Source organism: Trichechus manatus, unplaced genomic scaffold, assembly GCF_000243295.1.
Source record: "Trichechus manatus latirostris isolate Lorelei unplaced genomic scaffold, TriManLat1.0 scaffold00052, whole genome shotgun sequence".
Lineage (NCBI taxonomy): Eukaryota > Metazoa > Chordata > Mammalia > Sirenia > Trichechidae > Trichechus > Trichechus manatus.
In genome coordinates this window covers 10,674,894-10,690,577 of record NW_004443988.1, presented here as the reverse complement: position 1 = coordinate 10,690,577, position 15,684 = coordinate 10,674,894, and the positions used below count along the sequence as shown (strand labels likewise).

The 15,684-nt window shown below is 42.2% G+C and overlaps 1 protein-coding gene across 1 annotated transcript in view; it reads left to right on the top strand.

Moving 5' to 3' along the window:
• Positions 1-15,684, top strand: part of ALK (ALK receptor tyrosine kinase) — a 1,033,821-nt gene that overhangs the window by 347,904 nt on the left and 670,233 nt on the right. Inside the window, exon 3 of the mRNA XM_004377648.3 lies at positions 4,651-4,815. Within this exon, the coding sequence (XP_004377705.1) occupies positions 4,651-4,815 (165 nt within the window). The remainder of the gene's footprint in view (positions 1-4,650; positions 4,816-15,684) is intronic.

Sequence of the window (15,684 nt, the reverse complement as noted above, 5' to 3'; positions counted from 1 at the left end):
TTACCTGTGTTTTATTGACTATGCAAATGCATTTGACTGTGTGGATCATAAATTATGGATATGTTGCAAAAAATGGGGGAATTCCAGAACACTTAATTGTACTCATGCAGAACCTGTACGTAAATCAAGAGACAGTCATTTGAACAGAGCAAGGGGATACTGCATGGTTTAAAATCAAGAAAGGTGTGATGAGGGTTGCATCCTTTCACCATACTTATTCAATCTGTAGGCTGGAGCAAATAATCTGAGAAACTGGACTATATGAAGAAGAATGTGGCATCAGGATTTGTGGAAGACTCATTAACAACCTGCAATATGCAGATGACACAGCCTTGCTTGTTGAAGGTGAAGAGGACTTGAAGCACTTACTGATGAAAATAAAAAATACAACCTTCATATTTGAGAGACAATTTTGCTGGGTATGTGATTCTTGGTTGGCAATTCCTGTCTTTCAGAATTCTATGTAATCATCCCATTGCCTTCTTGCCTGCATGGTCTCTGCTGAGAAGTCAGAGTTTAGTCTTATCTGAGTCCCTTTGTAGGCAATATTTTGTTTTTCCCGAGCTGCTTTCAGAATTCTTTATTTTTGGACATGGAAAGTTTGATTATGGTATGTCTTGTTGACTTTCTTTTAGGGTCTATCCTGTATGAGGTCGTTGAGCTGTTTGGATGGAAATCTTATCATTTTTCATGATGTTAGGCAAGTTTTCTTCCAGCAAATCTTCAAAAATTCTCTGTTTTTTTTTTTTTTTTTTTTTTTTTTGGCTCCTCATGTTCTGGGATTCCCATCATGCATAAATTATTCCTCTTCATAGTGTCCCACATAATTGTTAGGCTTTCTTCATTTTTTTTTCCTTTCTTTTTTCTTATTATCCCTCAAACAAATTGGTATCAAGAGATTTGTCCTCTATTTCTCTAATTCTTTCTTCCATTGTTTCAATTCTACTTCTATGTCCTTCCATTGAATTATCTATTTCTGATGTTTTATTGTTATTGCTCTGGATTTCTAGTTTCTGTTTTTTGTATGATTTCTAATTTTCTATGTAATTTGTTATTTTATTGTTTTCCTGAATTCTTCTAGTGTTTTGTCTGTGTTTTACTCGATCTCTTTAAGGACCCTATAGGAATTCCTTATCAGGCAGTTCCATTACCATCTCTTCCTCAGGAAGATTTTCTGCCTCTTTGATTTGGCAATTTGGTTGAGCCATCTTGTCTTGTTTCTTTATATGGTTTGCTATTGTCTACTGACTCTGCAGCATTAAGGTGTTGTTTTATGTATCTATGATTTGTTTTGTTTTGTTTTGATTTATCAGTGTGGGTGAGTCAGGCATGCTTCAGTGATCGCTCATCTGGCAGCACAGGGGCATTCACTTCCTGCACCCAGTTGGATGGGGCAACTGCCAGCAGAGCGAGCCCTCATTGCTGTTCACTATACGTGTGAAATGATCGAGGATGTACTGTATGGGTGCTATCCTGCGGTACAGGAATGCTCACAGTGACTAACCAGGTGGGCGTGCGACAGCCAAGGTGCAAAGCAGGTGTCTGGGGGACATGCAGGCACTCCCTCCTACAGGAGGGGATGGGGCAGGCAGAGAGGGTGCATAGGTGCTCTCTCCCACATGGGGGAGGGGTGGGGCCAGCATCTGGGGTAATCCAGGTGTTCACCTGGGCAGGGAAGGGGTGAGGCAGGCAGCCGAGGGTCTTGCTGACACTCTCTCTAGGGGGCTGGGGCAGGGCAGTCATATGGGTGGTGGGGAGAGTGAGAGAAAAAAGGATGGGGTGGTTTCATCTGTTGCTCTGTGCTTGCCACCTGCCTTATGGGTCAGGTACCACCATTGGAGAGTTACGCTGTCTTTGGGTCCCGGCTGTCTCCCTGCTCTGTATATGCTGGGATCCCTGAAGCTCTCATTCTCCTTCCTATACTTTCCCTCCTTATCTTCAGTTCATGTCCTGCTCAGCTTGCTTCACTCCGGGTATACCAACAATTTCTCTGTCTCCTATTGGGAGACACCAGTTGGTGTTTGATCTAATTTTATGTCCTTTCATTTGAAGCTCAGGGTTCCAGGGTTGTTATCTTTATCTGTTTCACATTGTTTCTCAGGTCTTTGCTGTAGAGGGATGGCATGGTGCATCTGAGTATGTTGCCATCTTGAATCTGCACCGCATGTTTAACTGGAGAAAAATAAAAATAGGGCACAGTTGTTGAAGTTGGAGATTGAGGAATGGCACCAATAACTGTCAAAATGAGGATAGGGGTAGCCAGTAGCTTTGTCTTCCATCTTCTGTCTTCATCATTCAGTAATGTGGACAGGCCTTTTGACACTCTCCAAAGGAGCCATGTTTAATGATTACACCTTCCCTTACAAGGATCAAAATGTCGGAACAGTTCTGTCCTTGTATTCTACTGTCAAAACCAGGTGCCTGGCAAACAAGTCTTGAAGATGAAAGCAGTTGGCAATTCATGGACACCAACTCTTAGCAGCAGCTCAGCCCCCAGAGGCAGGTAGAAAGTCTTCAAGGCTGATAAAATATGTAGGCAGCGAGTAGCATGTCAACTCAAACAAGATGAGATCTACCCATTTCAGCTTGCCATTATAAAGGTGAATTGTCTGAATCACGAAAGGGCAAGTGGTATTAACCTCAGGACCAGAGAATTGCAGCTCCTGAAGAGTAGCTGGGACCATAAATCTCTACCAGCCAAGAAGCAGAAAGATACTTAATAGAAGTGTAACAGAAGGATTATCTTTTTCTTCCCCCTTAAACTTAGATAGTTTGGCTAGTGTCGATGGAAATTATTTTACTTCCACTCCAGGGCAGGGGTGGCTGCCTAGGGGTGTGATTAAAGGACAACACAGTGATCTGCTGCCTGCACTAAAGTCAGCGGCCCCACTTCTCTGATGCATTCTGAAATTTCTACACCAAACTCATCTTGGAGATTAAGGTAGCAGTAGCTCCAGAAGCAGCTGTTACAACGTGCAAATGTTAATTGGGAGTTAGAACCTATTACCACCTCCACACAGATTGATTTATCATATTAGCTTCTAAGAGCAAGGACTTTGGAATCTTAAAAAAGTCAAATCAAGAAGGAGTTTTAGAAAACATCTGGTCTAGGTCTCATTTAAAATTATATTAGAGAAATTATGTGGCTTATTCAAGGTCACCAGCAAATTAGTAGCAAAGCTGGAGCTGAAACCCAGATATCACTGTTGTGCTGGCTTCTAGAATCATCTAGTCTAAACTCTTTGTTTTGCAGGTGAGGAAACCAAGGTCTACACATGAGAAGAAACTGGCCAAGCCTGAACCGCAACCAAACTCCCCATGATCCCAGTCCAATGTTTTTTCCTCTATATCACATAGATATTTCTTGTTCATATTCCCACAGTTGGGTCATGAAGATGAGGTGGAGGTGGCTGAATAGTCTGCATTTTGACACACACACACACACAAACAAAAACAAAAGACCATCACCATTGAGTCTATTCCAACTCACGGTAACCCCATATGTGTCAGAGTAGAACTGTGCTCTGTACAGTTTTCAGTACCTGATTTCCAGGCCTTTCTTCCAAGGTGCCTGTGGTGCCTATTTGGACCTGAACCTCCAAATTTTGTTAGCAGTTGGGCATTTTAACCATCTGTACCACCCAAGGACTCCACATTTTGTCACATATTCTGTTAATCCATCTGTGAGCGTTGAGAGCCTACCATGTGCAAAGTACTTCAGCTACTTTGGGTGATAGACAATGAGTAAGGAAGGGAAAAGATAAGATGAGTGATCTGTGCATACTAAAAGTAGAGCAAGCATGGAATGATTTGGACATAAGAATGATTTTCCCAGAAAATCCCAGGAAAAGGTAATAAAATGTCCCAGGGAATGCCTTCCTCCTGCTTATCTTCTCTCTCCCCTCACCCAGTGGCCTTTGCCATTCCTTCCTTCTCCCTCTCTCCAAGACAGAGTAAATCCTGATTAGCCAACACAGCCTTGGCCCTCTTCTCTGGAGGGAGATTTGAAGGATAGATTATCGGGTTGGCAAAGAAAGGATGCAAACAAAACTCTAGTTCCCTTTGGCCTTTCTCTTATAAGTCAGATAGGGCATGGCCTGGCTAGGATTATCTGAGCATTGACTGTGGACCAGGTTCCATATGTAGATAATACACTATCTCACTAGTTCTTACAGTAAACTTCAGAGATGGCTGTTATCTACCCCATTGTACAGGTGAGGAAATTTAGGGTAAGTGACGTTAATTATCTTGCTTGGACTCACCCAGCTGGTAAATAGCAGAGTCAGACTTAGAATCAGGCCCATCTGGTTGCATAGCCCAGGGTCTATTAACTTGACCTCAGGCCCTCTCCAATGTCACCACATAACCTCACAGGAAGCGGAACTTCTTGTGGTTCAACCTGTTAGCTCTATTTTTACCAGCCTTCTCTGAGGACACTTCTCATAATCTGAGTTATAAAAAGGACATGTTTTACTCCACCAATATGGAGCCCAGTCCCCTGTGGAATTGACAACTTGTCACTCCTGTACAGGGTGAAGGTTGTGATGAGATGAAGGCCAACCTCTTGAAGTGGAGTAGGGGAAAGACGGGAAGGCTGGAAGGCCAGGTTTGGGAACCAGCCTGCTCCACTGACCCTGGCTGTCATTGCAGGTCTGGAGTGCAGCTTTGACTTCCCCTGTGAGCTGGAGTATTCTCCTCCTCTGCATGACCATGGGAACCACAGCTGGTCCTGGCGCCACGTCGCCTCGGAGGAGGCCTCCCAGATGGACCTGTTGGATGGGCCCGAGACAGAGCACTCCAAGGAGATGCCCAGAGGTAAGTGTACAGGCCACTGGCTAGTGTCCTAGAGGGTGAGGACGAGGCCTATTTCTGTCTGAAATTATGAGACTTTCCCACCCTGACTCTGCCCTGTTTCCTTTGAACACCTGCTTTAATATCTGTGCCTCTCCATGTCTTCTTGGGCCATACAAGGAAGGGGAGGATGCAAGTCCAATGTCAAGATCAGTCCAACCCTTTTATTTTTTACAAGTAATGGAAATTTGGTTTCATAACTCTCTTCCATGCAGTTTTTCCAATGTAAGATGTAGGAAAAAGTGCTGATCTCTTTGTCCATTTGGAATAGGGTTGTTAGATAAAATACAGGACATTCAGTTGAATTGGAATTTTAGATGAACAAGAAATAATTTTATAGTACAAGTATATCCCATGCAATATTTTGGACATACTTATACTTAAAATTATTCAAATTATACTAAAAATTTCAAATTTAATTTATTGTCATATACTTCTATTTGCTAAATCTGACAAGCCTAATTTGGAAGGTATTATAGAACTGGGTTAAATGGTAGTTTCAAAGCCATTTGTGAATATTCAGACTGTATATTTGCTTTGTGTTGTGTTTCCAGTAGTACTGAGCTGTTTACATACATCACCTGCCTGAATTATCAGGCACTGGAAAAGGTAGGCTGTGGATAAGCAGTAGGTGCTTGTTAAGTATTTACTGAGTTTATAGAGAGAGATGTAGAAGCACCAAAAGCCCTAGTCCAGCCTTTGGGTCTTTCCAGGCCAAAGCTTAGGGCTTCCAATTCCTTGGACCCAGAAAATGTACTGACCCAGAATTGGCAGCCTATGTTTCTGTTTTTTTAGGAAGAAATAATAACCGAAATGGTGATGGGCTTACTGTACATTCAGAGTAGACTTTCAGTTTGCAAAGACACCTGCCTACCCTGTCTCACTGGACTCCAATTCTGTGAGGAAGGCAGGGCAGATAGAAAGCTAGGGCTCAGAGTGGGGAGTAACTTGCCCAAGATCACACAGCTTTCAAGTGTGGCTCCAGCTCTAGATGTTTGCTGTGATGAGTCTTTGCCCAGGGAACTCTCCACTACTGCGTTTATAGTAACAGTTATGGCCAGAGCTTCCTGTGTGGCCTAGTGGCTTATCTCAGACCCATGCTACTGCAGAGTCTAACCCAGGCTCAGGTAAGCTGATTGGGGAAGTTGGAGATGGCAGTAATACTCTCTGGCTTATACATTAGCATCAAGCTCTGTCAGAATAACAGAACTATGAGACACCCTCCACAGCTAACCTTTTCTGTTTTGTTTTTTTTTTCACTCTCTTGGGATTGCTTGACCTTGACTTATACTTTAGGCTTCTTTCACCTGAATACTGATGTGTATCGTGATGTGAGTATGTGTGTGTGTGTGTAAGGTTAGTGGCTCTCAATCTGATTGTGCATCAAAATCTTTGGGAGAACTTATTTAAAACACTGCCTAGGCACCCCAACCTGAGATTCTGATTCAACAGATCCGAGATAGAGCCTAGCATGTACAAAAAAGTAGATATAACATATAAGATTAAAGATTACAATAAAACAAGCCCCTGTGTTCCCACCATTGAGCTTAAGAATGTCAATGTTGTCAGTTCCTTTGCAGCCTTCTGTGAACCTCACCTAGATCACAAACCCATCTCTCCCCTCAGGGTAACCACTATTCTACATTGGGTGTTAATCATTCATTTGCTTTCTTTATGGATTTATCATCTACATATGTACCTCCAAACAACACATTGATTAGTTTTGCACGTTTGCAATCTATTATATAAATGGAATCAGACTGTTGTTCTGTGATTCGTCCATTTTGACATACGTAGCTGTGGTTCATTTGTTTCTGGTGCTATATGAATCTACTGCATAAAAATATCACAGTTTATTTATGTCTTCTACTGTCATTGGATACTTGGGTTGTTTCTAGGATTTGGATATTGCCAACAATGCTATGGTAAGAGTTCTTGTACATGTCTCTTGGTATGCATGCCCAGGAGTTCCTCTGGAGCATATAACTAAGAGTGGAATTGCAGGGCCACAGGGTAGGTGCATCTTCATTTCATTAGGTAATGCCAATCTATTTTTCAAAGTGGATTCACCAATTTATACTCCCACCAGTGGTGTATTAGTATTCTTCCACATGACTTTACATGCTCACCAAAAAAAAACCCAAAAAACTCATTGCTGTCAAGTCAATTTCCACTCATAGTGATCCCATGTTAGAGATTAGAACTAAATTCCATAGAGTTTTTCTTTTGGCTGTAATTATTATGGAAGCAGATCACCAGGACTTTCTTCTGCAGAGCAGCTGGGTGGGTTCCAACTGCCACCCTTTAGGTTAACAGCCGATTACAAACCACTTGCACCACCCAGGGGCCTGTACATACACAAATACATACCTGGTATTGTCAGACTTTGTCATTGTAGTCAGCCTGGTGGATGAGAAACAGCGTTGCATTGCAGCTTCCATTCCTATTAGATCTGCTTCAATTTTTTTCTACAACTTTCTCAGATGATCCTGAGACATAGACAAGTTTGCACTGTTGACGTGGACACCCTTTCAGACTTGCTGTCATTCTGCCACCCCTAAGGATGTCTCTGGATCCCAATCCTCAACCTCTAGAAATAGCCCCAGCAGTACATGTACTTTTGATCATTGTAGATTTTTGCTTTTAAATTTGATAGGGATTGAATTGTGATCACAGTTCAGTAGATCAGGAGAAAAGGACAAGTGGTTATTGCATTCTTTATGAGTTCTGCAGAATTTGTGGAGTCAGACATTATAACTTTTAAATTCAGTGTTTTTTTTTTTTTTTTAAATAGTGCCTATAAATTGTGCAGTGCCATTGTCACACCTATTTCTCCTCCTCCATTCTCCACTTTGTGGTCTCTGGCATGTTCATTTTAAACTGAATGCTGTGATGAAACAAAACAGGAGAAAGGGGGAAAAAAGGAATAAATAAATGCTCACCTCTTCTCAACGTTCCTTAGTATGAAAGCATATTGATGTCTTTATGTTTTATGAAGCTGGGTACCAAGGATCGGTATACACATTGAATGTAAACCTTTTCCCATTAGATGAGTCAGTCAGGATTGGAATATCCATTAGTATTCTAGTAAATGTTGTAAACTTCTATCCCTCTGACAAGCAGTTGCTCCTACCTCATGGTACAGTGTAGCATCACTGATGACAATGATGTGAGCAATGACAACAAAAGCCACTGTGGATGCACCAGTTCACTTTATCAAGTTCTCTAGTAAGCAAACATATTCAAACATAACTTGGGGGAATCTCCCCACTATCAGAAACTTGTGTTTTCTTTTTTCTAGGGTCTAATGTAAATGTCTATACTCACAGAGCATCTATCAGTTTTAGGAACAAAGGGGACCAGCATCCCCTTTTAGAAACAAAGGGGACCAGAAACACAGGGGACCTATTGCAAGGACTCCTTTTGCAATATCACTGAGAAGTGTTTAGAAAGTTTGTTTACACTTCCCGGTAATGGGAGCTCATCTCTCTGTGAGTCAACTCATCACAACACTACCTGTTAGGGGTGCTTGTGAAGAAGGCTGATGTCTGTATGAGCAAGTTTTAGAAAAGAACTTTGGTTTTAGAAGGATGTTGAAACTGAGAAAGCAGTCCGGAGAGACAGGCAAACAAGAATAGAAGAAAAATATAGTTGAAATTGAATGGTATATATACAGTCATGCACCACATAACGTCCGATCAGGCGACGTAAAACTCGAGGTATGTCTGCAATCCTGTAAGATTATACATAATAGGCTTTATAGGAGTTGGTCTGTAACTATGGGTTGTACGTAAGTTTTCATAACTTTCATAACCTGGGGACTGCTTGTATATAATACGGTGTTCGTGTAACGTCCAAATCACATAATGTCCTATTTCACAGAATGTATCATGGACATGGACTCCAAGCAATACATGGCTATATACTCCAGGACACCATGTTCCTTTCTTTTTGTTTCAAACTGGATGATCCTAACTGGGACTGTTAATGCCAAGTATTCATAGGTTCCAGCCCCCTGGAGCTCCTTTGTGCACTCTGTCTGTCTACTGCCAAGTTTCTACTTGAAGGCAATGCTCTCTAACTTTATTTATTATATGCCCCACTGGGAAAAATATTTTTGAGCATACACCTCTGCTGCATATATATTCATCAATTATATGCATATATTTCTGTCTAACTGAATAATATTACTGTTGTTGTTGTTATGAGTTGCCTTCAAGTCAGCTCTGACTCTTGGCAACCTTACATATATAGTGAAAGCTGTTAAAGCTGGAACTCAGTGGGACTGCCTTGTTTTTACGGGTTGCACAAGTTTTCCACCTTTGTCAGGGTATAGTCTTACCACTTTTCTATTGCTCATTTTAGTGAAAAATATTTTAGTTTTCCTTCACTGACAGGTTTCTGTCTTACACAGTTTCCAGCTTTCTCGGGTTCTACTGTAACAGAATGAAATGTTGCCCATTTCTGGTCCATCTTTATGATCACTGGTATATTTGACTCCATTGTTATGGCTATTATGTCAATCTATCTCATTGAGGGTTTCCCTAATTTTCATTGATCCTCTATTTTACTAAACATGATTTTCTTTCCTAGTGATTGGATAATACTATTGTTGTTGTTAGGTGCCGTTGAGTTGATTTTGACTCATAGCGACTCCATGTCACAGAGTAGAACTGCCCCATAGATAATAAGCTTTATGAGAACAGATTGCCTGATCTTTCTCCTGCAGAGCTGCTGGTGGGTTCAAACCCCCAACCTTTTGGTTAGCAGCCGAGTGCTTAACCATTGCTCCACCAGGGCTCCTTGTAATACTATTAGTAAAGTTTAATTTCTTACTTTTTTAGATAAAAAAACAAATGTAATCATGTTACCACTTTGGAGACCACTGCAGAACATCTGACCCTTCTAAAATGGGATGGCCTTCCTGTCTTGCTAAGCTTCTCACCCTGTCCCCAGACTAATGGATGCCTGGGTCCCTTCTGCAGTCTTCAGGGAGCCTCCTGGATGACAGCAGGTTTCTCCATACCGACTCACTTCCCCATGAGCTGGGCTGAACTGGCCAGGGGCTCCTTCCCCAAGTATTCACAGACAATCCTAGCCTCTGTGACTTCTCTGACTCTTAAGCTTCAAAGGCCATTTAGTCTCTTTTCTCAGAATCTACATGGTTTGGAGGAGAAAGAAGTACCTTGTAGGCTGAGTGCTACTAAAAATACTAACTCTCAAAATTCAAAAGATGCATTTCACAATAGAAATTCTTGTTTCACTTTCAACTAACAGATCAAAGGTAGAGGGTTGCACTAAATATTTCTTACTGGCTTAGCTAAAGGAGCCCTGGTGGAGCAATGATTAAGAGCTATGGCTGCTAACCAAAAGGTCAGTAGTTCAAACCCATCACGCACTCCTTGGAAACCCGATGGGCAGTTCTACTCTCATGATGGTGGTGTTTATGATGGTAAAAAATTAGAAAGAAATTAAATGCCCAACAATAGTGAACTAGCTAAATAAAGTATAATATACCTAAAATATTATGTAGTCATTAAAATTATGCTATGTGAAAATATTAGTAATATGGGAAAGTGTTCAAGGCTTGTTATTAGGTTTAAAAAAAAATCAAAACCAAGTTAAGTGACAGCGTGTATAATATAATTTACTTCGTGAAAGAAAAAACTATATGTATATAAGGAAAAAAGTCTATACAGAAATATACCAGCAAAGTAGCAGAAGTGATTTCTAGATGCTAAATTATCAGTGATTTATATTCTCTTTTACATGCTTTTGGCATTTTCCACATTTGAGTCCAGGAGCATGCATTACTTTTATAATAAGATAAAACATGTTATTATTTTTTTAATACAAGGGATCCCATTTGAAACTGCATTCTATTGAATTATCTTAGGTTAATGGGGAAAAAAAAAACCAAGTTAAGTATTTTCTGCCACAGCCACCAAAAAAAAACTCATGATGCTGGCTGGAGTGAGACAGATGCACAGACAGTCAAGAAGACACAGGGCACTGGAAGGTCAAAAAACACTAATTGATTTCTGTCAAGTTGCCTTTGACTCATGGCGACTTCATGTGTTACAAAGCAGAACTGTTCCATAGGGTTTTCTTGGCTGTAATCTCTATGGAAGCAGATTGCCAGATTGAGCTGCTGGGTGGACCACCAACATTTAAGTTAGTAGTCAAGCACAAATCCTTCCCAACTCACAAATTCAGAGTACACCCACTCCCACTCTCTTTCTGCTTGGCTTGTCCTTGAAGGATGGGAAAACGGAATTGCGGAAACCAAATGTGCAGTAGGTTCAGGATGTACCTAGGGACCAAGTGAAGCTTAAAGTTGTTGTTGTTAGCTACCATCAAGTCTGTTGCTGACTCATAGCAAACCCCACACACAATGGAACGAAATACTGCCTGGTACTGCGCCATCCCCGTGATTGGTTGCAGATTGGACCGCTGTGATCCAAGGTTTTCACTGGTTGATTTTTTGGAAGTAGATTTCCAGCCATTTCTTCCTAGTCCATCTTAGTCTGGAAACTCGTCTGAAACTTGCTCAGCATCATTGCAATAAGCAATCCTCCACCGACAGGTGGGTAGTGGCTGTGGCTGAGGTGCATTGGCTGGGAATTCAACCCAGGTCTCCCTCATGGAAGGTGAGAACTCTACCACAAAACCACCACTGCCTCTAAGTAGAGGTGACATAAACACATCCTATTTAAATGCAATCTTCACCCCTTCAGACCTATCAAAAAAGTTCTAGGTGGTCATGTCTTTAATTTGAGCATGACTTTTGATCATACTAAGGTCATTGGGAGGATTTGTAACCTTTTATCCCTTTCTCTCTTCTGGGGCTCACAATGAAAGCCTGCATCAGTTCTTTGGCTCTGTTGGCAGAAATGTGTGCCCCACCCCCCATCTCCTGACAAAGAGGTCACTGCGCCTTAGAACCTGACCAAGAGCAGTCACTTCAACAAGCTGTGGTTTGTGATTCTTTCATCCTAATGCAACTTCTAGTAGCTAGAACTTGAGCTTGAGAGAGTGATTTGCTTTAATGAGCACCATGCTTGCCTCAAGAGCAGGGTTTCTGGTGAAGTATCTCCCTCCTCTCCATCAGGGTGGCCTTCTCCATCTTCTAAGGGTAGCATCTTCAGTGGCAGGGAATGGACCATGGATGTGTGGTGAACACTACTGTAACCTCCGGAATCAGAAAAGGACTGGGTCAGGTCCAGATCCCGCTCTGTGCAGCCTGTCTAAACGGAGAAGCAGACATGGCTGTTAAGGCAAAGTGAAAGAGTTTATTTAGTTGGCCAGGTAAAGGAGCATGCCGGGACTCTAGTTACCAAGGCAGCTCCCTGAAACTGGGCAGCGGTCAGCTTTTATGGGTTCATCACAGTAAGCAGAATCAGGAGGTTATATATATTCACAATTCCTTGCTGATTATTTATCGTGGGGCAGGGCTAGGAATTACAGAAAGCGACTGACCCCTTCGCTTCTGGAATGGGCTCGGCTATCACAGATGACATAAATCCTGTGACTTTTCGTTCCTTGACATGAGTCTTTTGGTTCCTTGGCATGAGTTTTCCGATCTATCTGTGCATGCCTGGTGGTCAAGGTGCTGGTTTTCCTGGGACTTGTTTGTGACCCTTATCTGCAGAATTTCCTGAAGTTAAAACAATGTAAAGAGTAAGGAAGTGGTTAATCCTAGTCAAACAGTTCTGATCTGAAGCCCTGATATAGCCTGCCCCTATTGTGAGGGTAGGAATGCGGTTTAGCAACCATCTTATTACTTGCACCTTAGGTAGTCTAACAACCCTGTCCACAGGGTGATGAGAGGCAGACATGCAAAGTAAAGAGAAAAGCACAGGAGTGGGGGAGAAGGGGCCGGGGCTCTGGTCCCAGATCTGCCATTAGGGATGTAACTGTACCTCCCTGGGCCTTGGGTGCTTCATGGATAAGGTAAAGGTCTTAGACTAGATTGTCACTTAAGCCATTTCCCGCCTGATGTAAGACAGGAGATAGATGTATCCAATGGAAGGCATGGCAATGTGTCTAGCACAAAATCTTTTGAGTCACAGACATATCCCCATAAGCCTAGGGAGAGATACCTCACTTCCCAAGGTTTGGCCATGGTTTCTGGAAGCTGGATATCCATTACTCAGGTCACTCTTTATACTACAGCACCAAGATGGGAATACTGCATCTAGAAACCTATGTGGTCCCCTGGAGCAAGGAAAGAGGAGTTTCTATGCTCATTAGTACAGCTTAATTTTTCAGGTTAGTTCCTTGAGGCTAGGGAGCCTGAGAGAAATCACAGCACAGTGCTAAAGGCTAGTGTAGCCGGCAAAATAATGGCCCCCCCATAAAGATGTCCTAATCTCCAGAATCTGTGAATGTATTATTTTACATGACAAAAGGGACTTTGCAGAGTCAGATAAGATATGAGAATGAAAGCAGAAGTCAGAGAGAGAGAGATTCCAAGATGCTATGCTGCTGACTCTGAAGATGGAGGATGATATTTATCTAGTGCTGCTATAACAGAAATAACACAAGTAGATGGCTTTAACAAACAGAAATTTATTCTCTCACAGTCTAGGAGGCTAGAAGTCTGAATTCAGGGCACTAGCTCCATGGGATGGCTATCTCTCTCTGTCAGCTCTAGAGGAAGGCCCTTGTCATCAATCTTCCCCTGCTCTAGGAGTTTCATGGGCACAGAGACCTGGGTCCAAAGGAAGAGCTATTCTCCTGATTCTTGTTTCTTGTTAGTATGAGGTCCCCATGTTTTTCTGCTCACTTCTCACTTTTATATCTCAAAAGGGATTGTCTTAAAACACAACTTAATCTTGTAGATTGAGTCATGCCTCAACAACATAACTGCCGCTAATACCGTCTCATCAACATCATAGAGATAGGATTTGCAACACATAGGAAAATCGCATCAGATGACAAAATAGTAGACAATCACACAGTACTGGGAATCATGGCCTTGCCAAGTTGACACATATTTTTAGGGGACACAATTCAATTCTTGACACCAAGGAATTCATCTGACTCTAGAAGCTGGAAAAGGCAAGAAACACATTCTCCCCTAGAATCTCCAGAATGAATGCAACGCTGCCAACCCATTTTAGACTCTGACTCTCAGAACGGTAAGATAAAAAATTTGTGCTGTTTGATTCCCAGTGGGGTGCTCACATGGAGAAGGAGGTAGAGGGAAACTGCGGAATTTTATGGGAAAAGAGGAAGCTGGGATATGAAATTGAAATGAATATTTTAAGGAGAAATGAGAATCAAGAGAGGCTGTATGTGCGGGGTGGGTTTGGGAGAGAGAAACAAATTGTGAAAACGCAGATCTAATCTGTTCTTGCAGGGCTGAGATAAGGATGAGGTGAGTGAGGCAGAGTCGTACTTTGAGTGTAGGGTCAGTTCCTGTCTTTATTTAAAATGTTGACACTTTGTTCATTGTGGATATTTTATCCTGATATTAAATGGGATTTAAAAATACTGTATTAAATATTTTTTAAAAAATTGTGCTGTTTTAAACTGCTAAGGTCTCTGGGTGGTGTTAAATTTGTGGTGATTTGTTACAGCAGCGATCAGAAACTAGTACAGCTAGTTTTGGCTAAGTCTGGGGACCAGGGCCAAAGTCTGCACAGGGCACCACTGTAGAAAGGGCAGAGCTCAGAGACTGATGGGGACTTAAAGACAAATGTACTTACAGTTATTATAGAAGGTTTCCAATGATTTGCTGCTGGGAGTGCAGCTTTTAAGCTGCCCCGTCCACTGTGAACAAGGTAAACATCTCTGTGGACCAGAAAAGGAATGGAAATACCCAGCCGTAGCAGGAGCTAAAGCTAGAAATAAGCAGATGCATCTGGAGTTTGGCTCTTGTAGGGTCACTATGAGTCAGAATCCACTTGACGGCAATGGGTTTTTTGTTTGTTTGTTTTTTCCCTAGGGTATTAAAGATTGGAAGCACTCTGTAGGCTTGAATTGGTAGGGCAGAGGTGAGGCTACCTCTCCTGTGTAAGGAGGCTGAAGGAGTCTGGACTGCTTCCTAGGGCCTAGTTTCCATGGGGCTCTTGTCTAAGGTGGCTTGAGGAGGCAATGAGACCACACACTCAGGGCCTGGAGTGGGCTATCGACTGGCTCAGGAACTGGCCCTGGGACCTGTCACAAATGAAATTGGCAAGAGCTACAGACTGCAAAGTGTGTTTTCATCCATGATCATGCTTCATGCAACACAGCAAGGTGGTTCTTCTGTGCCTGGCTCCTCTTTTCCTTGCCCCTCATCAGCTTCTCTTTCCCTGAAAGCCAAGGTGGTTATTATTATTGTCCCTAATTTATTGATAGGTAAACTGAGGCTAAATGGTAAACTTCAAAGAGAGGAGCCTGGGTCTTTCTCTTTCCTTGCTACATACCAAGAGACTAGCCCTAGGCCAAGTTTAAAATAGGCATTCATTAAATATCTCTTGACTCCCAAATTAAAGCTTGAAGAAATGATATAACTTGCTCAAGCCTATGAAGCTGGTAGTGACAGAGTCAGATCTTCAGTTCCAGTTTTGGATTCTGAATCTCATGTTCTTTCCATGATACTAAACTCTTCCAGAAACAAACTGTTTAGCCACGCTGACTCCTACGGAAGACCCATCCTCATTCAACGTCTGGCAGGACATTCAGGAGTTCAGGGCATGGTGCACATGCCAGTGATGCTGAGAGACTTGCTCTGTTCTGTGACACAACACATTTGTATCCATTGTGGTATCTGTTAAGGGCCGCATTTTCAGAGGGGTCTTGCTAAGCCCGCTCTCACTGATGTCTTCTCTGCAGATGGCGGGG